Source organism: Macrobrachium nipponense, chromosome 15 (genome assembly GCF_015104395.2).
Source record: "Macrobrachium nipponense isolate FS-2020 chromosome 15, ASM1510439v2, whole genome shotgun sequence".
Taxonomy (NCBI): domain Eukaryota; kingdom Metazoa; phylum Arthropoda; class Malacostraca; order Decapoda; family Palaemonidae; genus Macrobrachium; species Macrobrachium nipponense.
The window spans coordinates 1,663,027-1,690,624 of NC_087208.1; the positions used below are offsets into that span (position 1 = coordinate 1,663,027).

Below are 27,598 nucleotides of genomic sequence, written 5' to 3' on the forward strand. Positions count from 1 at the left end.
AACAAAAATATGAAAAACAAAGAAAAATTGTGACCACATGAAGAGAGCTGCAGAGAATTCACAGAGAGCTAATAGAGAAATGGAGGAAAGCACATTATTATCTTGAATAAAGAAAGAAATAACCAGCACTGAATTTCCTATTTCAAACCCTGACTCGTTTACGACTCTCCCAAGCAACCGCTATCAGAACGTTTCCTGAGAGTCGTTTATGAGGTCAAGAGATGGACATTTGGAGAAACTTTTTGTAGCTTGAATTTTTACACCTGGAGCTTTGTTTTTCATCTTTGTTCTCAGAATTGCATAATTTTCCTCGTTTCAGATGAATCTGTCCTATTCAGATGACGTTGGTCAGCAACACCAACTATCTGTTTATTTAGCTATTTTTATTATAAGATTCTAAATGGGTATTCCTTGACAGGTATCGGTCCTTTCTGAATGTACTTACATGAGGAGCAAAAATTTCTTAATAAATTCACAAAGCACTTTATTTCCTCTTAAAAAGCCAAGACAAGGTCATCCTCAGAAATGCCACACAGAGAAGCATAAACGTAGCATCCAACGTAAGTACAACAGTCATTAAAGCCGTTGAGTACTATAGCTATCAGATTCCACAAAGACCAGGCAGCCAAAATACAAATCACCAATGCACTCGCACTGGACATGTCCCGCAGATCAGCCCGGAAGGAAGGAACATCACAAATATTCTCTGTCTGAGTTCCAGTGGTGGCCATAAGAGGCATCTTTTTCTTCGGTCCTCCATTCTCAAGTTGTCCTGTCTCTTGCGTCAATAGGGATGATGGCACAGCAGTTGCAAGTTGCAGGGCCATTTTTTCTTGATCTTTAACTTGCTCTTTTGGTCCATTTTTGATGCGAACAGGCGCAGTTTCTTCGCTGGAATTGCCGACAGACGTCCTGCTGGTTCGTCGCTTTCTTGGAGCTACGTTGGCGTCTGGACGCTCGCTAGAATAGTTGTGGCAATACACAATAGGCGAAATTTTGGGGAAATCGGCTATGCGTTGTAAGGGCGGGAAAAACGAGTCAGTCTCTTTCTCCTTCCTGTTGTAGAGATCATTAAGGAAACCGTTTGACTGCTCCGAAAACGCCCTTATTAGAGGGCCCTCCACCAGTTCCAAATCCATCCCGTGAGAGATATTTTCCATGGCTCATTCCTCCCAACGAGGCAGGTATCCTATTCTGCTGCTAACAAACGTGTCCGCTCTTCTGAGGTATCACGGAACATTTTGAATTAACTGCATCCAAACGAATGAACTTTGAGCTGATGTGATCTCGTCCAATCAGTGAGAAACTTGCGACATTCTCGGTTAGAGATTGGCTGAAAGCCACCTTTGACCAGGAGATTAAGTGTTTATTACTTGGCAACGATAAGCATGGCACTACTATTAGAACTGCATTCATGCAGAAACAGATTAAAGTCACAACTTTCGAACAGAACTGAACCTTCAGAGTTATTCTTCATAAAAATCATCTGTCCGATGAAAAGTGACGAGACTAATAAATCTCATGATACTTAATATGCATTTACCCAAAGTCTGATGCAGGCGACACAAATTTTATCTCAGTATTCTCGTGTAAGAATTACGATACAATTACATCAAATGTCGCATATAAAGCTTATCGCAAATTTGAACAAAATGTTATCTGTATTCACTGAAGACACGATATAACATGCCATTGTTACTTTAACAATAACGTGTACACTGAAATTTACTTGACCATAGCACTCCTATGTTATCATTTACGAACCCGCTCTCTCTCTCTCTCTCTCTCTCTCTCTCTCTCTCTCTCTCTCTCTCTCTCAATTAAGTTTAGCAAGAAATTTGCGTCTATTGCATCAAATATTTCCTTGTTATTTTTTTTATTATTTTGACATAAGTTTTAAAAAAATGATTTTAGTAATAGACGATGCCAATAAGACAATTTACATTCTCTTTTCTTTATTGCAGTAAAAAAAAACCTTAGGCATTTAGTTAACAAGTGGTGGTAGCGCCTCCCTCACATCCAAGTATGCATATACTTAACAGATAAGCCAAATTATTATTAAGTCCCTCTTTTTTTTCTATAAAATGTTTGTCCATCCAAATGGTATAAACAGATGAGGGTAATTTTTCGAAGGGTATCGATAGGAGGGGGGGGCGGTGGTAGGGCGAGGGCCAGGATGTCAGGTTTGTTTTTTCTGGTCTAAGTTGCATAAAGACATACCTTAGAAACTGTAGAACGTCTTGCTGCACTTACTCAGATGTATTGCCACCATAATGCAGAAACAGACTTCGGTGAATAACGAAGCTGCTTGTTGATAGCTGCAACAGGAAGCTATTAATCCTCGGTGTTCTAGAACATTCTTATGTTAGTTATTCTGCTGAGATAAGAATAACTACTCATTGCCTAGTGTTGTATACTTCTTTTTAGCTTTATAGTATATAAAGTTTAAGCCACGTCATCATCATCTTCCCATTAAATTTTCTAACATGTAAATAAATCACATCTTGCGTCCTCATGGTGTAGACTGGAATTGAGAGCAGTCATACTCCTAATTAATGTACATATCATTATATGTACCAATGTTTTTTTTTAAAGATTTATTTTTAATGCATTTACTTGGCTGGCAAATTCGCTTCCGTATGTTACTAGATGACGATTTCTGAGCGGACAGTCCCCCTTCACAAAATACCTAAAGAGCAACTCCTGCAATACACTGTTCATCGTTTATTTACTGTGACGCAGGCTAACCAATTTAACTATAGGTACAATGTATGGACAATTCTCTAACAAAATTTCCATGACTTTTATCTGCGTATAATGATGCATCTTAAGGACAGTTTTCAAACTGCAAAAAAAGTCTTCATTTGGAAAGGTCAAGTTTTACTTCTTAATCTGGAGACTGGTAGGAAACGAGTCTCGAGGGATGACACAGCTACATCAAGGTCACGATTAATAATAAAGCACCTCAGTGGCGTGGTTGGTATGGTGTTTGCTTTCCGCCTCAGTGGTCTCGGGTTCGATTCTCGGCCATTCCATTGAGGAGTGAGAGATGTGTATTTCTGGTGATAGAAGTTCACTCTAGACTTGGTTCGGAAGTCACGTAAAGCCGTTGGCCCCGTTGCTGAATAACCAGTGGTTCCATGCAACGTAAAAACACCATACAAACAAACAAATCACGATTAATAAGAGCTGGAAATGAATACTTATAAACTTTCCCAAAGCTTTCATTAAAGCGACAAAATTCGAGCAACCAAGGCTGTCTAAGGAACCAAAATCAACAAAACATTGATGGGAAAACAAGGGTTCAAAACAATTTAAACTTTAACCTTCTTCCACGGAAGCTTTCCACGTATCTTGCAATTTACCACCAAAGAACTTCTTTACTTTCAAAACTGCTGACGGGAGAAATACTTAAAACACTAAAAATTTAATCGAGAGCTTCAGTGTCATTTTCCCTCTTTTTATTTGTAATATATGATACATGAATACATTTGATATACGAGTGTTCTACCTAATACATCTTCAGTTCTCTGGGACACTTAAAATTTGAGTACCAATACTTATGAAGCGGGCGAAAGGGACACATAATATCAAAGTCTTTCAGTAGATATGAACGCAATTACAATCTTAGACCTTTTTGTACAACTGAGAAAAGTCTTCCTAATACCATAATGAGCGTCGGATTTAAGTTTCTGTTTATTAATGAATAACTCCTTCAGCTGAATGCGGATCACGAAATTTAGTTCCAGGAAAATCACAGGCCAAAGCTCTTAATACTTGCGACGAATTTCCAGCATTCAAGTTCTCAGAAAAGCTCAGTATTATTTGGAATCATCTAAATGTACTTCGAAAGTGACTTGAACGACAGTATTTTTCAATGCAGCAACAAAGTCGCCATGACAGTTAAGTACTGTGAGTGCGATGAGCTCTAAATGAGAGATCGCTTTTGCATCTGTAGTACACCGCTTCCAGCTCCCTGCTTTGGCGAAAGGTAGTTCGAGAGGACTTCAAAGAGAAAGACAATAAACCCGGCAGCTGCTCCCAGCAACACGAGTATAAGTGGTCCCTGGAGGTGAATGATAGCCAGGGGCTTGGCCTCGTTACTGTTCCCCGAGTCTGACGGGACTTCTTCTACCGTCTTTTGTTCAGACAGCAGCTGTTGGATTTTTTCTCGCCTCCGTTGGCGACCTTCTGTCCTCGCTTGGTCCAACATATCCTTCATCCACTTGTTGTAAAGTCCCCCCTTAAAAACACAAGAGGAAACGACACTGAATCCTGATGACCATTAGCTACTGTTGAATTTTGATGTAATCTGGCTTATCATTATTTGGCTTTTTGTAACAGGCATGGTTTCCTTGAGTTTACTCAAGGTCATTCAAATATGCTCAGAGTAGATTTGAAGGACCTTGAGTTTATTTGATAACTGAACATTTATCCAGTTGTATTCGCTCAGTATCACTTTGTATAGAAATTTAAATACACTGCTCTCAACCGCTCATGTATTAAGGAATCGTTGTCACTATTATGTTTTTACTGATTACTTAGTTGGGAAGCGTTCAGTGCTATAATGTCCAATTATCATTTTTCTTAATGTAGACTCTGTTTGTAAATGTAAAAGTACAGGCAGAAATCCACGATGCATACAATAACATCTCTTCAAAAGTTCAAAAACATCCCTATGTACATTTTTATCTCTTCAAGCAGAATTTGGTTATTACTTTTTCTGTATTCTGTGACTATAAACAGAATTGACTAGAGCCATATCGATTCAAATGCATTCCCTACAACGTACTCCTACAGGCCGAACTTACCTCTATGATAGCTAAGAAGACAGCATCAAATTTCTCCCTGTAAGGGGCGTCATGGGGAATGGGCCAGGCGTTTAGTCCAGGGAGGACGCCCTCGCGCCCTACGTACAACCTCGAATCCCCGTTTGCTTCTGTGAAGTGCTCTGCAATCTGCTGTTCTAGATATCGGGTGCCGTCTATGTGGCACTGCCTGGAAAATGTCTCAAGGTGAAAATGAGAGCCGAGGGCAAGAGGAAATATAGGCTGCTTTTATTGGACATTATTATTTAATATTCTGTGCTGCTGGAAGTGAAGGTAAAGGACTAGATGGAACCAAGTAAAAGGAATACACTTTGATAAGGGAATTGAGTAATGCACGCACACGGTAAGAAACCTAGCAACAGCCACTTAAAAGAGAAGCCTAGGAATGGCAAGGCTCATTAAAACAAACCAAGGAAGATTTGATACCTTTTGGGTATTTTTTTAACAATTTTATACAACCAGTCTTATGATAAAAATCTTATTATTCTACAGGACGTGAGACTAAGACAGAACACTGCTATTTTTCTATCAGTTTTCTAAAGAGAGAGAGAGAGTGAGAGAGACGAGAGAGAGTAAAAATATTCTGACTACCTGTGACGGAACTCAGTACCCCACACTGACCTGCCTTCCAGCGCCTGATTGAGACCTTCCGTGACACTGACTCCAACATCCAGCATAGACCCCAGGGCCTGAAGGACTCGAATTCAGAATTCTTCAAGTAGTCGCGGAATTCCGCCCCATAGGAAGGCATCGTTACCCTGAGGGAAAGATTTAGGAATCAACATCAAGCCTGCAAAAAATAAAAAATAAATAATAATAAATAAATTCAGTCTCTCCCCAGTAACTTTTCCTAAATTAGTGAAGAAGTAAGATGGATTGCAATTTTCAATTTTAACAAAGGTTTAATGTCCAACCAGTGATGAGAGATGAAGGAGAGAGAGAGAGAGACGAGAGAGAGAGAGAGAGAGAGAGAGAAGAGAGAGAGAGAGAGAGAGAGAAATGCAAATCTCAGAGTGATTTTTGAGGGCCATTTACAGGCACCTTTGAAAATGTGTCGAAAGTGGTGACTCGTAGATGATACTAATGGTTCCCTGCATCGTCCCTTTGGCCCCAGGTGCGTTCCTTTCTTTCTTTTCTTTTTGTGTGCTAATTCTGGTCTGCCCCTACGTAACTGTCCAAATTTCTGTGACCTTACCCTGCACCAATTTTATGCCTCATTCGTTATTTAACAAATCTCTCAGGCAAACTGTATGAAAGTCTGGAAATGTGACTTACTGGTTTCCTTAAACTAATTTTTAATAATAATGATAATAATAATAATAATAATAATATAATAATAATAATAATAATAATAATAATAATAATAATAATAATAATAATAATAATAATAACCTACCCACCGATTGTACACGCCCTGTCTGCTATAAATACCTGTAAACCAGTATCTTAATTCACTTTGCTGTATAACTCTCAAAGATGACTGCCTGTGCGCTGTCGACACGTCAGAGGAAATAAACCTAAGACAACTGAAATCTTTACATGTCTTTAGGAAACTTGATATACCACCTACGTACATGCTCATGAGAAAAAGACAATTAGAAGAATTGAGAAGATTCTATATAAATCAAATGCCGTTGAAACAGCTATATTATTCAATGCTACTGCCCACAGAGAAGGCCTCCTTCCTAATAATAATAATAATAATAATAATAATAATAATAATAATAATAATAAGTAATAATAATAGTAATGGTAGGGAAAAACTCTATCTCGAGAGTATATATAATGTTCTAAAGGGTCCACAATAATACAAAGTGTAAAAAGTCCGTGTGTAATTTTTATGACTTTACAGAAAGCTTTCGAACCCTTCCCTGGGTCCATCTTCAGTCCAAATGAACAATAAGTTACAACAAGTACAGAGGTAAATTTAAAAAACAAGAGTCGTTGAAGATCGTTTACAACGGTCGTTAGCTCGTTAATGGGCCAGGTGATGAAGAAAGAGGGTAGTTAACAGCAACTAGGTAATATCCTCTCCCCTATCAATCCTTCTGGCTGCAATTCTGTTGGATCTTCGTACAGGTTGTTGCAACATTGTGTAATTATTTTAGAGTAGGTATATAACAGACAGTGTTGGGATGAGAGATAAGGTGAGTCACATAATAAATGAATCAAGGAAGGTACAGCGGTTTGCGGAAAATATTAAGACTGATACAGAATGAAGAGAATCTAGAGCCGTCCATTTTATAGACTTGAAGTGCAAATGGAAGAAACGGGGAGAGGATGCTAAGTGAGCTATCAGCTTAGTTAGTATGTGTGGCGTTAAGAACCGAAATGGCAAATATATCGATAGATATCGGTAGAACAATTGGTAAAATAGCTAGCTTAGGTAAAAGAATAGATCAGTGTGTTTTGAAGTGGCTCAGCCAAGCAATAAGAATGGACATCGGTAATTCAGTGAAAAGAGAGTATGATTTGGAAGTTTGGAGGGAGGCAGAAAGAAAGTGCACAATAGATATCATGGAAGACGACCAGAAAAAGCAGGATTTTAACTTAGGAAGAGATTTGGTGTAGTCCAGTGGTATCATTAGCAACTTGTACTCTGTGGGGCCCAAATTCAAGCCTTGCTCAATGTGAAAAAAAATTTCATTGGCTCACGAACACACTTTTCCTAAGAGCCAGGGATGGCATTTTTAAGGTAGCACGTACATCTATTACTGAGACATCAGCGCCCACAGCCTTGCTTCCTCAGGTCTATGAATACAGATCATAAGTATATGTAGGCACTAAACCGCCCCTTGTCTTCTCTGCGACCATTATTTAGAAACATTCAAAAGTAGGAGTAAATAGCATATTACTGATGGATCCTCATCCATAGATGTAGCAGTGACATGGGGCTTGTTTCATCTAGAGCTATCCATTGCCTAGTAAAGAAAACTACATTCAAAGTGGAATATATACAATTAAACATGTGTATGTATATATGTGTGTGTGTATTTGTGAAGATTATGCTTTCTTTCCCAGGTCCTCCAACGGGTATCAGACCGCACGTCCATGGTTGCATCTGTCGTCCACATGGTCCTGCCCCAGAGGCTGCAGAGGGTGGATTTCACTCGCACCTACGAGCACGGCATCAACATCGCCTTCAGCATGGCCAAGCCGGTCCTGGAACCTCAGTGGCAGAGCCTCTACTACCCTCTGAAGGGCCTCGTTTGGCTCTGTGTCTTAGTGGCTCTTGTCATCACAATTGTCTGTTTTATACTGGTAATTTTCATAACAAGGACTTACTTACTGCCTCCATTGTAAGGGATATTTTTGTAGTTAGGATTGACTGTCTGTTTTACAAGGACAAATTTACATGAGGACTTACTTTTTTCACACAGGTAACATCACAACAAGGCCTAACTGTCCGTTTTGTTGAGGTAGTTTGTATAGCAGGGAGATTCATTCTGCTATTCATATACAAACATAAGAGCAAAAAGATATTTTTAAGCCCTCTCCATGCAGGTGGTTGTTAAAAGAAAGAAAAAATGGAATTATTAGAAACCCTCTATTGAAAAGATTCGTCCATGAAGTTCAGGTACACAAATTTAACTTTTAAACCTTACAGCAGTAATGCAAAGGTAATCGTTACTAAAAGACGGATATTTGATTGACCTGGATTGCTGACAATGAAATATATTAGTAGTTGGTTAAGATATAATTTTCAGATATGATTTTTTATTATTCAGACATTGCTTTAATTATTCGTACAGTGATTATACGCATTTTGCTAATAACTTACATCAGTAAGACGTCATTAGAATGGCCCTCACTCATAATATATATATAAAGTTATTTGAAACTCAGGGCAGTAAAAGGGAACCTGATTTCTTCAGGAGTCTGCAAGGGAAGTTACTAGATTAACAGGATAGCAGAGGTAGAGAAGGACTTCTAAAACGTGAAAGCCGTAATAATTTCCAATAAGAAGACAATGGAGAAGCCAATATAGAGCCATTATGAAGCCTAAAACCGAAGAAAACTAGAAATTGAATGAGAAAAGAAAAAAAAGGTGGGGTTAAATCACAACGAAAGAAATTTTAGGTCCCTTTAAAGGATACAATATTAAAAAAAAAAAAAAAAAAAAAAAAAAAACATGAAATATGGGATCAGGAAGCGAATTCTAAAGCAAGGTAGCAGCGTGACAAGTAGCCTACTCACACAGGTGAACTCCCTCTTCAGATCATCATGGTCTCAATAGAGGATCACCCGGAGAAGACGTCGCTTTACGGCTTAGGCTTCCACCAGGATCATCCTGTTGTCCTGGCTCGTCTTCACCTTCATCGTCACTAACCTCTACAGGAGCAACCTCATGGCTTTTCTCATCGCTCCTCGATACCCGCCGAGGCCCGAGTCCCTGGAACAGATGGTGAAAGTTGCCAAACGGTATTATTATTATTATTACTATTATTTTGTTCTAAAGGGTCCACAATAATACAAAGTGTAAAAAGTCCGTGTGTAATTTTTATGACTTTACAGAAAGCTTTCGAACCCTTCCCTTGGTTCATCTTCAGTCCAAATGAACAATAAGTTACAAGTTACAACAAGTACAGAGGTAAATTTAAAAAACAAGAGTCGTTGAAGATCGTTGACAACGGTCGTTAGCTCGTTAATGGGCCAGGTGATGAAGAAAGAGGGTAGTTAACAACAACTAGGTAATATCCTCTCCCCTATCAATCCTTCTGGCTGCAATTCTGTTGGATCTTCGTACAGGTTTTTGCAACATTGCATGAAGTCCTTCATCCGAGGGCGTAGATTGGGCACCGTAACCAGACTCCCCCGGGGCAGCGGTTACCTGGACTGGGAGAGGCAAGGCAGAGGCAGCATCAGGAGAGGGAAAAACAGAGCCTGTCCTACAGTTAAAATCTTTTAAAAATGATCATAGACTCAACTGGAACGAGGCTAAAATTATCTTTAAAAGTATCAATGTAAATGTCAGACGACTAGTCGAGGGAGCTGCTATAAGTTTAGGAGAATCATTCAAAGGAAACAAGTCTTTTGTCAACGAAGACCCATTTGTTAATTTTTATATTACTAGTATGTTTTTAAAAGATTTTAACTGTAGGACAGGCTCTGTTTTTCCCTCTCCTGATGCTGCCTCTGCCTTGCCTCTCCCAGTCCAGGTAACCGCTGCCCCGGGGGAGTCTGGTTACGGTGCCCAATCTACGCCCTCGGATGAAGGACTTCATGCCCTATCCTTTCAAGAAGTAAATAAAATCTCAGATTGTATGAAATAATCGCTTACAAATGTCAATTATCTTGGGTAACAAAGATAGTGATACAAATAAATAAATTTTAAAAAATAACAGATTCCGTAAACAGTGTTCACAATCGAATTATCACACTTGTATAACTTACCCAAAATCTTATGTAAAATTCCGATGTACACGTAACATACTCCTAAAATTATTATAATACCTAAAGCAAAAGAGTTAAAAAGTACAGTCAACCACAAAATAACGTGTTTCGTAAATATTAAACATAATAAACAACGTTCAAGTTGCCATTTCTTACCTAAATCCTTATGCAAAGATTCCAAGACATACGTAACGTTCTCCCACCAGCCACTTTTTACACCTCATCATCAAAGCAACATCGTCTCACGTAATATGGTCCCAAAGTCAAGATCACTCAAATTAAACGCCATGGCTGCAGCGCTGTCCTCTCATTATTATTACATTTCCACTCAAAAGTTTTTTCTCACTCTTTGGTCCCGTAAAAGGACACCATGCAGTGCAGTCTTTAACCATTCACTTCGACTGGTCAACGGCTAGTCAAACTTTGCGTGTGAGTAGATGGTCCTACCCCCTCGCTACGGATCACCCATGGGGTCACCAGAACCCCGGTCTTTCGTTTTGTAACTTCACTACCCCCTCCAGCCCGGGGTCCCCAGCAGACAGCACACCTATCTCTATATCCTATCCCGGCGTGGACCTCCGCTTCGTTCCGGAATGTTGTATAAGATGCGAAAGTTGCTTCGTTTTTTGTACATGAAGACATCCCAGTGGTTTTCTCCTTTGCACAATCCCGTCACGAGTATTATGCAAATTCATGTCACGCAGACCCTTATTAATGCAGACTACCGTTATTACATCAGATGTTTGGCGTGTGTTTTCGTTTTCTGTTTCCGGATGTGGAGACAATATAATATCAGTTCTTAAAAAATATCTTCCAGGTATCATGATCTGCAAATAAAGGCAAGGAAGGAAGCCTTCCTCATCCTGAACGTACCTTCGCTATTTCCCAACGCAACAAAAAAGACGAACGAACGAACGAGCAGAGGTCAAGTTCAGTTGGAGTTTTCCTCCTGATGAGTTTTCAATAGTTTTCATCCGCTGGGATTACATCCGCGGAAAGGGTGGCTGCTGGAAATCAAGAATGCATTTGATTGCAGATTTAAGTGGTTCTTAGAATTAAATAACACTGACAGTGAGTCATACAAGTGCACATACGCACAAGCACACGCGCATAATGATATATACTTCCACATAAGCGATGTGGAAGCTTTCTTACGATAACGTTTCATCCTTGGATCGTTTGTTAGAGGATAAATGCAACCGTATGGCTCACTGTTACATGTGTGCATATATATATATATATATATATATATAATATATATATATATCATATATCATATACTATATATATATATATTATATATAGATATATCTATATATATACATATAAATATATAAATATGTATATGTATATTATAGATTATAAAATATATATATATATATATATATATAATATATATATATATTATATATATATATTATATATATACACACACGCACACACACACACACACACACACACACATATATATTATATTATTGAGCTTGTGGAAAATTTTCGCTCATTAGGAGCTGCTCAAAGGAAAATATTTAATTCAAGCATCTGAAGAACATTATTTACCCAAAAAGTTCAAAACCCAAACCATGGTTCTGTTTTCAGGAATACTAAGGAAGGAGCTCTAGAGCCTTTAAACTGCCTCCCTTTAGAGTTCAGAGAGAGAAGAGAATGAATGATTAGAACTGAATGATTAGAATCCAACTGAATATACTTAATTCCGGTATGGCTGTCGAACACTGGGATGACAAATGAAAATATAATTCCAAGAAAGAGAAGCTTTCAACATTAACAAGGGGAAAAACTCGTTACAAAGAGAAACGAATAGAAAGTCAATACGAAAATAATCAAAATGGGCCGAAGAAAAATAAAAAAAATGTCAAATTAGATAGCAAGCTGTAGAATAACTAAGTCTTTGTCTAAAAAAAATTAAAAAAGACAAACCACGAAGCAGAATGAAGAGGTGCATTCTTCCTTAATGGCGCAAGGCAATATCAGGAACCATGTGAAAATTCAATGGTCGTTTGGGCTTCCCCGAATTGTAACTACCGGAAGTAATTGGTTTTTCACTGTCGCTTCTGCCTCCACTGACTGAGGATGATTAAGAGAGAACAGAGACATCTATGAGTGAATTCAATGATCGGGTAATGGATCTGGCTACAATAGAGATATGGCAATGAGCGACTGGTTTTCTATACCTACCTGAAGGTCTACTCGGAGTACTTGAATACACAGCGGAGGGTCAGAGATTGGGAAATGTATTTTACCTGCGGACCTCCAACTCTAATCTGCCTCACTTTTCTGAAAATCAGAGAGAGAGAGAGAGAGAGAGAGAGAGAGAGAGAGAGAGAGAGCTACTAAGTCTCGTCTGGAGACAATAAAATCTTGGTAATTTTTTTCCTCGTATCGTTCACAAAGGGGACCGAGAGGCATAAAAAGGCAGAGAAAATCGTTAATTTTTATCGAGGGGCAATAAATTTTAATTAGCCTACCGTCTTCTCTATGGATGTTAGGGAAAGAGGTGAATATAGGGAAAATAAAACGTAATCGTTTCTGTTTATCTATCACTCTTCCCTTTCCTTTGAATTTTAATATGCCACGAGGAGCTAATGAGATGTTTAGCGAAATAATTTAAACAACATTCACTGAATCTTAGAATTGCCGAAAAACAAATGCCATTCACATAATCAACATTTTTTTTTTTATTAGACAACATACGTTTCTTTGCGTTAAAACAACAGTTGTTACATACATATTTTCAATACTCTAATACAAGAATACCACAGTTTCATTGTTCAATTTCAAGAATGTTAGATAAGTAGAATCTGACCAGTCTGTACGTTAAAAGTGATCCGAAACTTTTGACAGTAAATCATCATCCAGCAATACAACAACAATCAGCTGAAAAAGCCCGTATTCTAAATACGTATGTTTTTTATCTACTCTCATGATAAGTAGTCAAGTAGAAGACACTTCCGCCTGAATAATTAAAGCTTAATTTCCGAAAAAAAGGGTAAATGGTAGAAGCATGAATACTACCTCCAGTTATCTTTCTGTCACCCCCCCCCCCCCCTCCCCCACTTACTGACAAGAATTTGCAGTTAGTAAACATCAGCAATGGACGCTGGATTACCATAATATATCTTGTAGATTACTTTGCTGTGTTGAAATTCTAATTATATCTAGTGTCATAAAGAATTTATGAATGCATAGGAAATGCAATACAAGTCATTCACCGCTTTGATATCATTATCAGCTTTTGATAAGGAGATTTTCGTAGTCAATGATAATAATATCAGGGGCTCTGACATCACAGGGTAATCGATGTGCGTATCATCGGTGGCCGAACCATATTGAGTTCAAAATATTTTATTAGACTTTAAGATGAGTCTAAGCTATCTGCATTGCCGTACGAGCAATGGCACCCTATGAAAGTCAGTAACTGCAACGCTGTTTCTGTACAGAAGAACCGGAGAAAACATAAACAGCCTTTGTATGACAAACGCGTAGAGAGATGTAAACAAACCATTCCATAGGAGGTAACCCTCCCCATCCCCCTTATAATAATAGGCAGGTAGAGAAAACGCAAATGGTTCCATCCAATTCTCTCTCAGTTCGGAGCTCCCTCCTTCCTGCATCTTTCGCCTTCACCTCTGTGAAGAGTTTCTTGGTCACCTGCTTTTTCAGTCATCTCATTGGGGACAGCGTGAACAAACCTGCAATGGGTTGTTTTCATGAAACAGTTGAATACAGACATTAGGCGACCGTCTCTCAGTAGCTGACATTTCCAAATGCTCTTCCTAATTAATGATTTCCACAGATTTGCCTGGTTCTTGTTATGGTCAAAGCATGAGAATAATACCATGAAATTGTAGATATAAAAGAGGTTAGACAAAATCTACTTGATAAGTTTGATGAGAATAAGATAACAACGGTACGAAAGAAAAGATTAAATTCTATTTCCATCGTTGGTCATCATGTTTTTCAGTTTCCTTTGAGAATACACCACGAAAAATTTTCATTAACTCTTAACGTGATACGCATTGTACTAATCAGAATTCATAACTATGGCGGTATTTGGCATCTTCTACATTGCTCCCCCAGAGATACAACGAAAATAATTGATATCATTTAGTTTGTTTCTCTTTCCCTGACATGGGATAAAGGCATTTCCTTTCTCCAACGAGTTTCGTCCCTTTTCGTTCTATTCTGTTTCGTAGGAAGAAACTTACAATCCATTGCTTGGCGCTTTTTTGTTATTTAGTTTATTTTACAAGCACTGCCTTTGTTTAAAAATGTGTTATAATGATCAATATTTCAAACGACTACAGCTGCAGCACTGTTCGGCACTCACCAAATTGTTTATCAACTTCATATGCAAAAATGAATAGAACATTTCCCATAAGAATGCAAATAAAATCGATGATGATGAGGGCAAACTTCGGACATGATTAGCAATTCATCCACGTGTTTACTTACTTTGTACCATCGGCGGAAGTTTCCATGATTGGCCTTCTCAGCACATTTATATTTCAACGGACAACTATATCTACTGCTATCCTTAGAGTGTACGAGTTCTAAGTCGGTGCATTCTCTCACTCTCTCTCTATTTATCTGTCAGTATTCTTCGTGTCCTTGTTTGTGATACGCAAAAATAATGCTCTCGCTCTTTTACATTGTTCTTAGTCTTTGAATATGTATATCTATATTTTTTCTCACAATTTCTTTGTTTTTGTCTCTCTCCCAGACCACAACTGCTACTTCCCCCGTCCCTCAGCCGGTTTTCATACGCGCTGAAAGGTCCCTCGATGGTTATCGGGAAAACGTAAGAGTTAAATCAACCTCAAATTATACGTTGCTTGAAGAATCGAACGACTGACGTGGCCATCTCGTCTCGCGCAGTCGTGACAGGATTTTTGTAAAGGAAATGTTCACGTGATATAATAGTCACTAAGGTACAACGCTCCCACGCTGCCCGTTTGGCGATGTACATGGAAGCGATATATGATATGAAAGATACGTGAACGTGATGTACATGGAAGCGATGTATATGAGAGATACGTGAACGTAAGCAGGTGGCCCGTGCATACAAAATGACATTTTTTACTTATTCATTTATTTTTGTTTTGCCATAAAGCTTCTTCTCCTAGCAGGACCTAACGCTGGGTGTTGGCGTTCCGCTTCCAAGCAACTCTTTCAGGAATGTGGTGGCTGGCCCCATGACCCGCCCTCAGATGTTTCCAAGGGCTTGTGTCGACGGTGATTGGATTCTAGTGATCACCCACCCAAGTACAGTAGCTGAGAGGGTTTTCAAAGAAATGTTACGAAAATAACTCGGGACAAGAGGAGCAGAGTGTTTGTTCCAAGCTAAAGTGTATCAACCAACAACTTCCGTGATTTTATGGCCTCCAAACACAAAGACAATGTGGTACACCTATCCTTCCAAGTACGGGTCTTTCATTGTTTAGAAAAAACAAATTGACAGTAAGGCTACTTTCTCCTTTGATGGGTGTTTTCCGCCTCTCACAAAAAAGCATTCTGAATATATTTGTATAATATTCAATTGTGAAAATACTTCCCTCAACAATGTGAAGTCTAGACGTGGATCCGTCATTTACAAAGGTACAGACGGAAGACGAAATGGTCATTATGCCAGACCACCATTTGCAAAGAAAAAAAATTATATATATAACTAATAAACTATACATTTCCAATAATGTCTTTTCATTTAGAAATTCAGGTGTAGCATAAGCCGGTCACTTAGCCCTGTTCTAAAAAAATCTAGGTATGGAGTCTTGTAATATTGATTATTATAAATCTCATATAGTATAAAGGCAAGAACTAGATCCGATTTGGGAAGATTTCATATATTATAATTATTATTATTATTATTATTATTATTATTATTTTGTTAAAAATGACTGCTGCTTCAGCACTATTAATCTTATAAAGAGTCTTCTCTATCTTTCTGATGACGGCTTTCTCGTTGTTGCTTAGACTGGCGAGCAACGCGCCAAAGGGCATGGTAAAATTCGGTTGAGTCATTTGATTTATTATTGGTTATACAATTCTCTCTCTAACGCGATGTTTCCTCCTGATCGACAGGACATTATCAAGCGATAACTGCTGAGGGACTGAATTCCAGTGTTGTTGTGGTTGTTTAAGATTAAGCTGGCTTTATGCCAGCATGGGCTCTTGCTCACAGAGCAGCCCGTAGGAAAAATTCCAGTGTTGTTGTTTTTGATTAAGCTGACCTTGTGTCAGCACGGGCTCTTGCTCACAGAGCAGCCCGTAAAGATTCCAGTGGCGAGTCCATCTCCTTCTATCGTGGTGTTGCGAGCTCTTGAGTACAGTCAGAGCACCTCTCTGGCAGGTCGAGTTTTCATTGGTTCCTCATACGGCGGGCATTGACGAGTCTTGCAGACCTTCTCAGGTAGGGGGTATCACCGGGAGCCTCTTGATTGGCTTCTACCTTAGTGACGTCACCCCTGGTATTATTCTCATGTCCGGTGTTCGTTTCATGTGCGCTGGTACTTTCGTTAGGGGGGAGGGGTGTGGTCCTCCTTACACACGTCGGTATCAGGAACGCTTCTTGGGTGGTATTGAGGGGAGGCTTTTCCTCGAGGATGAGCAGCGCTTCTAGGAGACGCAGACATTGTGGGTCAGGTGCTCTCCCGATGATCTTAATATTCCTGACGATGTCGTCTCTCGTGATGTTTCTGTGGTGTACTACAAGGGCATGCTGCCTAATGGCGCCCTCCTGGGCGTGGCAGGAAATCCTTTTTGACAGGCGCATCGTCGTCATCCCGATGTAAATCCCAGGGCATCCTTGGGCGGGGCATACGTATCGGTAGACGACGTTGGACTGCTTCAGGGGGTCTCCTGCCGGTGGGGAGCGGTTGTTCTTCATCAGGAGGTCTTTCGTATGCTGATTCTTGTAGTAAATAATGAGGGACACTATCTTTCCTTCCTCCATGGGGCGGACGTGTTCCTCTATTATTTTCTTCATGGCTGCTTCTTCTTCACCTTGGTTTTTGGTGGGTGCATTGAAGGCTTTTTAGAAAAGTTTGATATCCTCCGTGGGCGGAATGTTCCTTCTCTCTTCCTCCGTCATGTACCACTTGTCAAGGGCGGCTCGAGTTTCTCGGTTTACGAGTTTGTTCGAGTACCCATTGTTAACCCTTAAACACCGAATGGACGTATTAAACATCGAGTCAAAATGTCTCCCGTATGACGAATGGATGTACCATAAGTCGACTCAAAAAAGTTTTTTTAAAAATTCGCGGAAAAATACTTATAGGCCTACCAGCCGAAAACTTTTGATTGGGGGATGCTGGGAGTTCACGGATCAAGGCGTTGTTTTGTTTACAATCGTTACGCAGGCGCGCAAGCGCGAATTTCTTTCTTATCGCACTAAAAAGTATCAGTGACAAATCTCAAAAATTATTTTGTCACTTTGACATAATTTTTGCACCGTTTTAAATTATTCGTTACATGAAGTATTATATATGAAAATGTGTGCAACTAAATTTAAAATACAACAAAAAAATACTCATGATTGTAGCTTTTAGCAGTTTTGGAATATTTCCATATAAATAACGATAAGTGCCAAAATTTCAACCTTTGGTCAACTTTGACTCTACCGAAACGGTCAAAAAACGCAATTGTAAGCTAAAACGCTTATATTGTAGTAATATTCAACTATTTACCTTAATTTTGCAACAAATTGGAAGTCTCTAGCACAATATTTCGATTTATGGTGAATTTATGAAAAAAAACTTTCCTTCCCTCCGCGCGCGGATTCTCCGCCATAAATCTCCGAATTGTGTACATCGCATTCTCGGAAAATTTGCTCCGTTTCATATTAGGCATTTAATAGAGTTTTATATATGAAAATGTGCGCAATTTCATGTAGAATAAAAGGAAAATTATTTGAAGGTTGTAGCTTTTCTAATTTCCGAAATAATTGCATATAAAAAAAAATTATACAAAATATTTTGACATTTGGTCATTTTTAACTCGTAGGAAATGGTCGAAGACTGCAATTGTAAGCTAAAACTCTTACAGTATCGTAATATTCGATCATGTAACTTCATCTTGAAACAAATTCGAAGTCTTTATAACAATATTTAGATTTATGGTGAATTTTAAAAAAATATATTTTTTTACGTCCGCGCGTTACGAATTCATGCATCATTTTGTGATAATATTTTCTCTGTGTTGCTTTTATCGTTTTACAATGTGTTATATATCAAAAAGATTGCAATTTAGTTTACATTACAACGAAAAAAAAGTAACTTGTTACCTTTAACCGTTTTGCGCACAGCGCGATTTGAATACAATTATATATGAAATTTTTGTTTTTGCGCTATCATATATCGTATTATTTATATATGATAATGATAATTTTTATCATTTTTGATGGTTGCATACTAATTTTCATGCAATGACAAAAAAAGAAGCCAAAAATGAACTCTTAATCTTCAAAACTAAGCGCGCTGTGATTTTTTGAAAAAATTATTTTTTCTGCTTCCGCTCTCACTCCAAACCGGCCCCGGCATTCGGGAGAGGTTTTGATTTTTACCGCTTCTGCGTTTAAGGTTTAATTAGCATCTGGGATGCTCGGTCGAGTTCGAGGTGTGTGTCCTTCCACGTTGAACAGTGCGAGAGGGCCCTCCTGACGAAGGTCCTGACGGTGGTGGTCTTGAACCGCGCAGGACACTCGCTATCACCATTCAGACAAAGTCCGAGGTTCATAGTTTTGGTGTAAACTGTAGTCGCCAACTTCTGATTCGTCTTCGTGACAAGGACGTCGAGGAAGGGGAGCCGATCGTTGCTGCTGTACTCGACAGTGAAGTTGAGTGTGCTGTGCTGCAGGAACTGCTGCCGAAGGGCTTCTACCTCATCCTCGCAGTCGGCTTGTACGAAGATGTCATCGATGTAGCGTCCGTATGTGCGGGGACATCTGTGTTGCGAGAAGACCCTTCCTTCCATGTAGAAGTTAGCGAAGAGGACTCCTAAGGGGGACCCCATCGCTACGCCGTCCTTTTGGCGGTACATCTGTCCTAGGTGGGTGGTGAAAGGGGCTCTCTTCGTACAGATATCCAGCAGGGTTCTTAAGGAGTCTTCTGGGATGTTAGGGGGTCTCATATCGGGATTCCTATATACCCGCTCCATGATGATCCCTATCGTCTCGTTGACTGGGACATTGGTGAATAGGGACTCAACGTCTAAGGACGCCATGGTTCCCGCACCGGGGGAGTCGTGGATCCTCTCCAAAAATTCCACCGATGAGGTGAGGCAGTACCTGGAGGGGATATAGGGGGTCAGAATTTTATTAAGGCGTTTGGCCAGAGCGTAAGTCGGGGCGGGCGTTTGGCTGATGATCGGGCGTAGGGGGTTGCCTTCCTTGTGGGTCTTCCCATTCCCGTATAGGTAGCCGAGGCTGTTCACGGCTGCGATGACCCGGTTGGCGTCGCGTTTGATGTCTTCCGTCGGGTTCGTCGTAAGTCTCTCGAACTTAGAGACATCTGACAAGATGGCGTCGAGTTTCTCGAAGTATTCCCAGGTGCTGATGAGCACGAACGCGGCTGTCTTGTCTGCACGCCTTACGGTGATGTTTTCTTTCTTCTTCAGATCTGCGGCTGCCTCCTTCATCTCTTTGGTGTAAATACCGCTTGAGTATGACCCCCTGTCTGTAAGGGCCTCTGCTAGCAGAAGAGGTTGAAGGGCGTCCGTCGTTGTCAGGATCTTCTTTGCTTCCAACTGCTGAATCGAGTCGAGGAGCATCTCAATCTCCAGGCGTTTCTCGTGTTTCTTCGGTTTTGACATGAAGTGGCAGTTTAGTCCGAGGTTTAATATGTCATTTTGTTCAGGGGTGGGCTGGTATGCAGTGAGGTTGATATACCTCTGTGTCTTTTCTTGAATGCGCAGCTTACCGCCGTTGAGGGCGACAAGTTTGCGGGTTACGCCCCTAACCCGGTTACGCATGTCTTCTTCGCTTAGGTAGGCAAGGCGCTCGTTAATATCTTTGTAGGTGGGAGGCTCGCGCTGCGACGCCAACCGGGTCATCGCAGCCGTGAATGCCGCTACGAATGCCACACACCTCCCGCCCATCCAAGGTGACTACAGCCTCGGCTACCTATACGGGAACGGGAAGACCCACAACAAGGAAGGGGCCAACCCCTACGCCCGATCATCAGCCAAACGCCCGCCCCGACTTACGCTCTTGCCAAACGCCTTAATAAAATTCTGACCCCCTATATCCCCTCCAGGTACTGCCTCACCTCATCGGTGGAATTTTTGGAGAGGATCCACGACTCCCCCGGTGCGGGAACCATGGCGTCCTTAGACGTTGAGTCCCTATTCACCAATGTCCCAGTCAACGAGACGATAGGGATCATCATGGAGCGGGTATATAGGAATCCCGATATGAGACCCCCTAACATCCCAGAAGACTCCTTAAGAACCCTGCTGGATATCTGTACGAAGAGAGCCCTTTTCACCACCCACCTAGGACAGATGTACCGCCAAAAGGACGACGTAGCGATGGGGTCCCCCTTAGGAGTCCTCTTCGCTAACTTCTACATGGAAGGAAGGGTCTTCTCGCAACACAGATGTCCCCGCACATACGGACGCTACATCGATGACATCTTCGTACAAGCCGACTGCGAGGATGAGGTAGAAGCCCTTCGGCAGCAGTTCCTGCAGCACAGCACACTCAACTTCACTGTCGAGTACAGCAGCAACGATCGGCTCCCCTTCCTCGACGTCCTTGTCACGAAGACGAATCAGAAGTTGGCGACTACAGTTTACACCAAAACTACGAACCTCGGACTTTGTCTGAATGGTGATAGCGAGTGTCCTGCGAGGTTCAAGACCATCACCGTCAGGGCCTTCGTCAGGAGGGCCCTCTCGCACTGTTTGACGTGGCAGGACACACACCTCGAACTCGACCGAGCATCCCAGATGCTAATTAACAATGGGTACTCGAACAAACTCGTAAACCGAGAAACTCGAGCCGCCCTTGACAAGTGGTACATGACGGAGGAAGAGAGAAGGAACATTCCGCCCCCGGAGGATATCAAACTTTTCTATAAAGCCTTCATGCACCACCCAAATACAAGGAAAAAGAAGCGCCATGAAGAAAATAATAGAGGAACACGTCCGCCCATGGAGGAAGGAAAGAGAGTGTCCCTCATTATTTACTACAAGAATCGGCGTACGAAAGACCTCCTGATGAAGAACAACCCCTCCCCACCGGCGGGAGACCCCTGAAGCAGTCCAACGTCGTCTACCGATACGTATGCCCCGCCCAAGGATGCCCTGGGATTTACATCGGCATGACGACGATGCGCCTGTCAAAAAGGATTTCCTCGAGGAAAAGCCTCCCCTCAATACCACCCAAGAAGCGTTCCTGATACCGACGTGTGTGAGGAGGACCACACCCCTCCCCCCTAACGAAAGTACCAGCGCGCATGAAACGAACACTGGAACATTGAGAATAATACCAGGGGTGAACGTCACTAAAGGATAAAGCAATCAAGAGGCTCCCGGTGATACCCCCTACCTGAGAAGGTCTGCAAGACTCGTCAACGCCCGCCGTATGAGTCACCAATGAAAACTCGACCTGCCGGAGAGGTGCTCTGACCGTACTCAAGAGCTCGCAACACCACGATAAAAGGAGATGGACTCGCCACTGGAATTCAGTCCCTCAGCAGTTATCGCTTGATAATGTCCTGTCGATCAGGAGGAAACATCGCGTTAGAGAGAGAGAGAGAGAGAGAGAGAGAGAGAGAGAGAAATTGTATAAGCAATAATAAATCAAATGACTCAACCGAATTTTACCATGCCCTTTGGTGCGTTGCTCGCCAGTCTAAGCAACAACGAGAAAGCCGTCATCAGAAAGATAGAGAAGACTCTTTATAAGATTAATAGTGCTGAAGCAGCAGTCATTTTTAACAAAATAATAATAATAATAATAATAATATATGAAATCTTCCCAAATCGGATCTAGTTCTTGCCTTTATACTATATGAGATTTATAATAATCAATATTACAAAAGACTCCATACCTAGATTTTTTTAGAACAGGGCTAAGTGACCGGCTTATGCTACACCTGAATTTCTAAATGAAAAGACATTATTGGAAATGTATAGTTTATTGGTTATATATATAATTTTTTTTCTTTGCAAATGGTGGTCTGGCATAATGACCTTTGTAAATGACGGATCCACGTCTAGACTTCACATTGTTGAGGGAAGTATTTTCACAATTGAATATTATACAAATATATTCAGAATGCTTTTTTGTGAGAGGCGGAAAACACCCATCAAAGGAGAAAGTAGCCTTACTGTCAATTTGTTTTTTCTAAACAATGAAAGACCCGTACTTGGAAGGATAGGTGTACCACATTGTCTTTGTGTTTGGAGGCCATAAAATCACGGAAGTTGTTGGTTGATACACTTTAGCTTGGAACAAACACTCTGCTCCTCTTGTCCCGAGTTATTTTCGTAACATTTCTTTGAAAACCCTCTCAGCTACTGTACTTGGGTGGGTGATCACTAGAAATGCCAATCACCGTCGACACAAGCCCTTGGAACATCTGAGGGCGGGTCATGGGGCCAGCCACCACATTCCTGAAAGAGTTGCTTGGAAGCGGAACGCCAACACCCAGCGTTAGGTCCTGCTAGGAGAAGAAGCTTTATGGCAAAACAAAAATAAATGAATAAGTAAAAAATGTCATTTTGTATGCACGGGCCACCTGCTTACGTTCACGTATCTCTCATATACATCGCTTCCATGTACATCACGTTCACGTATCTTTCATATCATATATCGCTTCCATGTACATCGCCAAACGGGCAGCGTGGGAGCGTTGTACCTTAGTGACTATTATATCACGTGAACATTTCCTTTACAAAAATCCTGTCACGACTGCGCGAGACGAGATGGCCACGTCAGTCGTTCGATTCTTCAAGCAACGTATAATTTGAGGTTGATTTAACTCTTACGTTTTCCCGATAACCATCGAGGGACCTTTCAGCGCGTATGAAAACCGGCTGAGGGACGGGGGAAGTAGCAGTTGTGGTCTGGGAGAGAGACAAAAACAAAGAAATTGTGAGAAAAAATATAGATATACATATTCAAAGACTAAGAACAATGTAAAAGAGCGAGAGCATTATTTTTACGTATCACAAACAAGGACACGAAGAATACTGACAGATAAATAGAGAGAGAGTGAGAGAATGCACCGACTTAGAACTCGTACACTCTAAGGATAGCAGTAGATATAGGTGTCCGTTGAAATATAAATGTGCTGAGAAGGCCAATCATGGAAACTTCCGCCGATGGTACAAAGTAAGTAAACACGTGGATGAATTGCTAATCATGTCCGAAGTTTGCCCTCATCATCATCGATTTTATTTGCATTCTATTCATTTTTGCATATGAAGTTGATAAACAATTTGGTGAGTGCCGAACAGTGCTGCAGCTGTAGTCGTTTGAAATATTGATCATTATAACACATTTTTAAACAAAGGCAGTGCATGTAAAATAAACTAAATAAACAAAAAAGCGCCAAGCAATGGATTGTAAGTTTCTTCCTACGAAACAGAATAGAACGAAAAGGGACGAAACTCGTTGGAGAAAGGAAATGCCTTTATCCCATGTCAGGGAAAGAGAAACAAACTAAATTATATCAATTATTTTCGTTGTATCTCTGGGGGAGCAATGTAGAAGATGCCAAATACCGCCATAGTTATGAATTCTGATTAGTACAATGCGTATCACGTTAAGAGTTAATGAAAATTTTTCGTGGTGTATTCTCAAAGGAAACTGAAAAACATGATGACCAACGATGGAAATAGAATTTAATCTTTTCTTTCGTACCGTTGTTATCTTATTGTCATCAAACTTATCAAGTAGATTTTGTCTAACCTCTTTTATATCTACAATTTCATGGTATTATTCTCATGCTTTGATCATAACAAGAACCAGGCAAATCTGTGGAAATCATTAATTAGGAAGAGCATTTGGAAATGTCAGCTACTGAGAGACGGTCGCCTAATGTCTGTATTCAACTGTTTCATGAAAACAACCCATTGCAGGTTTGTTCACGCTGTCCCCAATGAGATGACTGAAAAAGCAGGTGACCAAGAAACTCTTCACAGAGGTGAAGGCGAAAGATGCAGGAAGGAGGGAGCTCCGAACTGAGAGAGAATGGGATGGAACCATTTGCGTTTTCTCTACCTGCCTATTATTATAAGGGGGATGGGGAGGGTTACCTCCTATGGAATGGTTTGTTTACATCTCTCTACGCGTTTGTCATACAAAGGCTGTTTATGTTTTCTCCGGTTCTTCTGTACAGAAACAGCGTTGCAGTTACTGACTTTCATAGGGTGCCATTGCTCGTACGGCAATGCAGATAGCTTAGACTCATCTTAAAGTCTAATAAAATATTTTGAACTCAATATGGTTCGGCCACCGATGATACGCACATCGATTACCCTGTGATGTTCAGAGCCCCTGATATTATTATCATTGACTACGAAAATCTCCTTATCAAAAGCTGATAATGATATCAAAGTAGTGAATGACTTGTATTGCATTTCCTATGCATTCATAAATTCTTCATGACACTAGATATAATTAGAATTTCAACACAGCAATGTAATCTATAAGATATATTTTGGTAATCCAGTGTCCATTTCTGATGTTTACTAACTGCAAATTCTTATCAGTAGAGGGGGATAAAGTGGGTTAACAGAAAGATAAATGGAGGTAGTATTCATGCTTCTACCATTTACCCTTTTTTCGGAAATTAAGCTTTAATTATTCAGGCAGAAGTGTCTTCTACTTGACTACTTATCATGAGAGTAGATAAAAATATACGTATTTAGAATACGGGCTTTTTCAGCTGATTGTTGTTGTATTGCTAGATGATGATTTACAGTCAAAAGTTTCGGATCACTTTTAACGTACAGTGGTCAGATTCTACTTATCTAACATTCTTGAAATTGAGCAATGAAACTATGTGATATTCTTGAATTAGAGTATTGAAAATATGTATGTAACAATTGTTGTTTTAACGCAAAGAAACGTAAATTGTCTAATTAAAAAAAAAAAGTTGATTATGTGAATGGCATTTGTTTTTCGGCAATTCTAAGTTTCAGTGAATGTTGTTTAAATTGTTTCGCTAAACATCTCATTAGCTCCTCGTGGCATATTAAAATTCAAAGGAAAGGGAAGAGTGATAGATAAACAGAAACGATTACGTTTTATTTTCTCTATATTCGCCTCTTTCCTAACATCCATAGAGAAGACGGTAGGCTAATTAAAATTTATTGCCCTCGATAAAAATTAACGATTTTCTCCGCCTTTTTATGCCTCTCGGTCCCCTTTGTGAACGATACTAGGAAAATAATTACCAAGATTTTATTGTCTCCAGACGAGACTTAGTAGCTCTCTCTCTCTCTCTCTCTCGCTTCCTCTCTCCTCCTCTCTCTCACTCCTCTCTCTCTCTCTTCCTTCTCTGATTTTCAGAAAAGTGAGGCAGATTAGAGTTGGAGGTCCGCAGGTAAAATACATTTCCCAATCTCTGACCCTCCGCTGTGTATTCAAGTACTCCGAGTAGACCTTCAGGTAGGTATAGAAAACCAGTCGCTCATTGCCATATCTCTATTGTAGCCAGATCCATTACCCGATCATTGAATTCACTCATAGATGTCTCTGTTCTCTCCTAATCATCCTCAGTCAGTGGAGGCAGAAGCGACAGTGAAAAACCAATTACTTCCGGTAGTTACAATTCGGGGAAGCCCAAACGACCATTGAATTTTCACATGGTTCCTGATATTGCCTTGCGCCATTAAGGAAGAATGCACCTCTTCATTCTGCTTCGTGGTTTGTCTTTTTTAATTTTTTTTTAGACAAAGACTTAGTTATTCTACAGCTTGCTATCTAATTTGAAATTTTTTTTTATTTTTCTTCGGCCCATTTTGATTATTTTCGTATTGACTTTCTATTCGTAACGAGTTTTTTCCCCTTGTTAATGTTGAAAGCTTCTCTTTCTTGGAATTATATTTTCATTTTGTCATCCCAGTGTTCGACAGCCATACCGGAATTAAGTATATTCAGTTGGATTCTAATCATTCAGTTCTAATCATTCATTCTCTTCTCTCTCTCCGAACTCTAAAGGGAGGCAGTTTAAAGGCTCTAGAGCTCCTTCCTTAGTATTCCTGAAAACAGAACCATGGTTTGGTTTTTGAACTTTTTTGGGTAAATAATGTTCTTCAGATGCTTGAATTAAATATTTTCCATGAGCAGCTCCTAATGAGCGAAAATTTTCCACAAGGTATATATATATATATATATATATATATATATATATATATATATATATATATATATATAGTACATATATACATATATATGTATATATATATATATATATATTATATATATACATACTATATATATGTGTATATATATATATATATATATATATATATATATACATACATATATAAATATATATGCACACATGTAACAGTGAGCCATACGGTTGCATTTATCCTCTAACAAACGATCCAAGGGTGAAACGTTATCGTAAGAAAGCTTCCACATCGCTTATGTGGAAGTATATATCATTATGCTCGTGTGCTTGTGCGTATGTGCACTTGTATGACTCACTGTCAGTGTTATTTGATTCTAAGAACCACTTAAATCTGCAATCAAATGCATTCTTGATTTCCAGCAGCCACCCTTTCCGCGGATGTAATCCCAGCGGATGAAAATATTGAAAACATCATCAGGAAGGAAAAACTCCAACTGAACTTGACCTCTGCTCGTTCGTTCGTTCGTCTTTTTTGTTGCGTTGGGAAATACCGAAGGTACGTTCAGGATGAGGAAGGCTTCCTTCCTTGCCTTTATTTGCAGATCATGATACCTGGAAGCTATTTTTTAAGAATTGATATTATATTGTCTCCACATCCGGAAACAGAAAACGAAAACACACGCCAAACATCTGATGTAATAACGGTAGTCTGCATTAATAAGGGTCTGCGTGACATGAATTTGCATAATACTCGTGACGGGATTGTGCAAAGGAGAAAAACACTGGGATGTCTTCATGTACAAAAAACGAAGCAACTTTCGCATCTTATACAACATTCCGGAACGAAGCGGAGGTCCACGCCGGGATAGGATATAGAGATAGGTGTGCTGTCTGCTGGGGACCCCGGGCTGGAGGGGGTAGTGAAGTTACAAAACGAAAGACCGGGGTTCTGGTGACCCCATGGGTGATCCGTAGCGAGGGGGTAGGACCATCTACTCACACGCAAAGTTTGACTAGCCGGGCCGTTCGATTCGCAGTTGACCAGTC

The 27,598-nt window shown here is 40.1% G+C and overlaps 1 protein-coding gene across 1 annotated transcript; it reads right to left on the bottom strand.

Moving 5' to 3' along the window:
- Positions 1-3,822: 3,822 nt before the first annotated feature.
- On the bottom strand, positions 3,823-5,556 carry LOC135226774 (uncharacterized). The gene is made up of 3 exons (XM_064266475.1): positions 5,451-5,556; positions 4,812-4,998; positions 3,823-4,243 (listed from the first exon to the last, which is right to left on the bottom strand). The coding sequence occupies exons 1-3, from the start codon at positions 5,504-5,506 to the stop codon at positions 3,929-3,931; spliced, it is 558 nt and encodes a 185-aa protein (XP_064122545.1). The 5' UTR covers positions 5,507-5,556; the 3' UTR covers positions 3,823-3,928.
- Between the last annotated feature and the right edge of the window lie 22,042 nt (positions 5,557-27,598).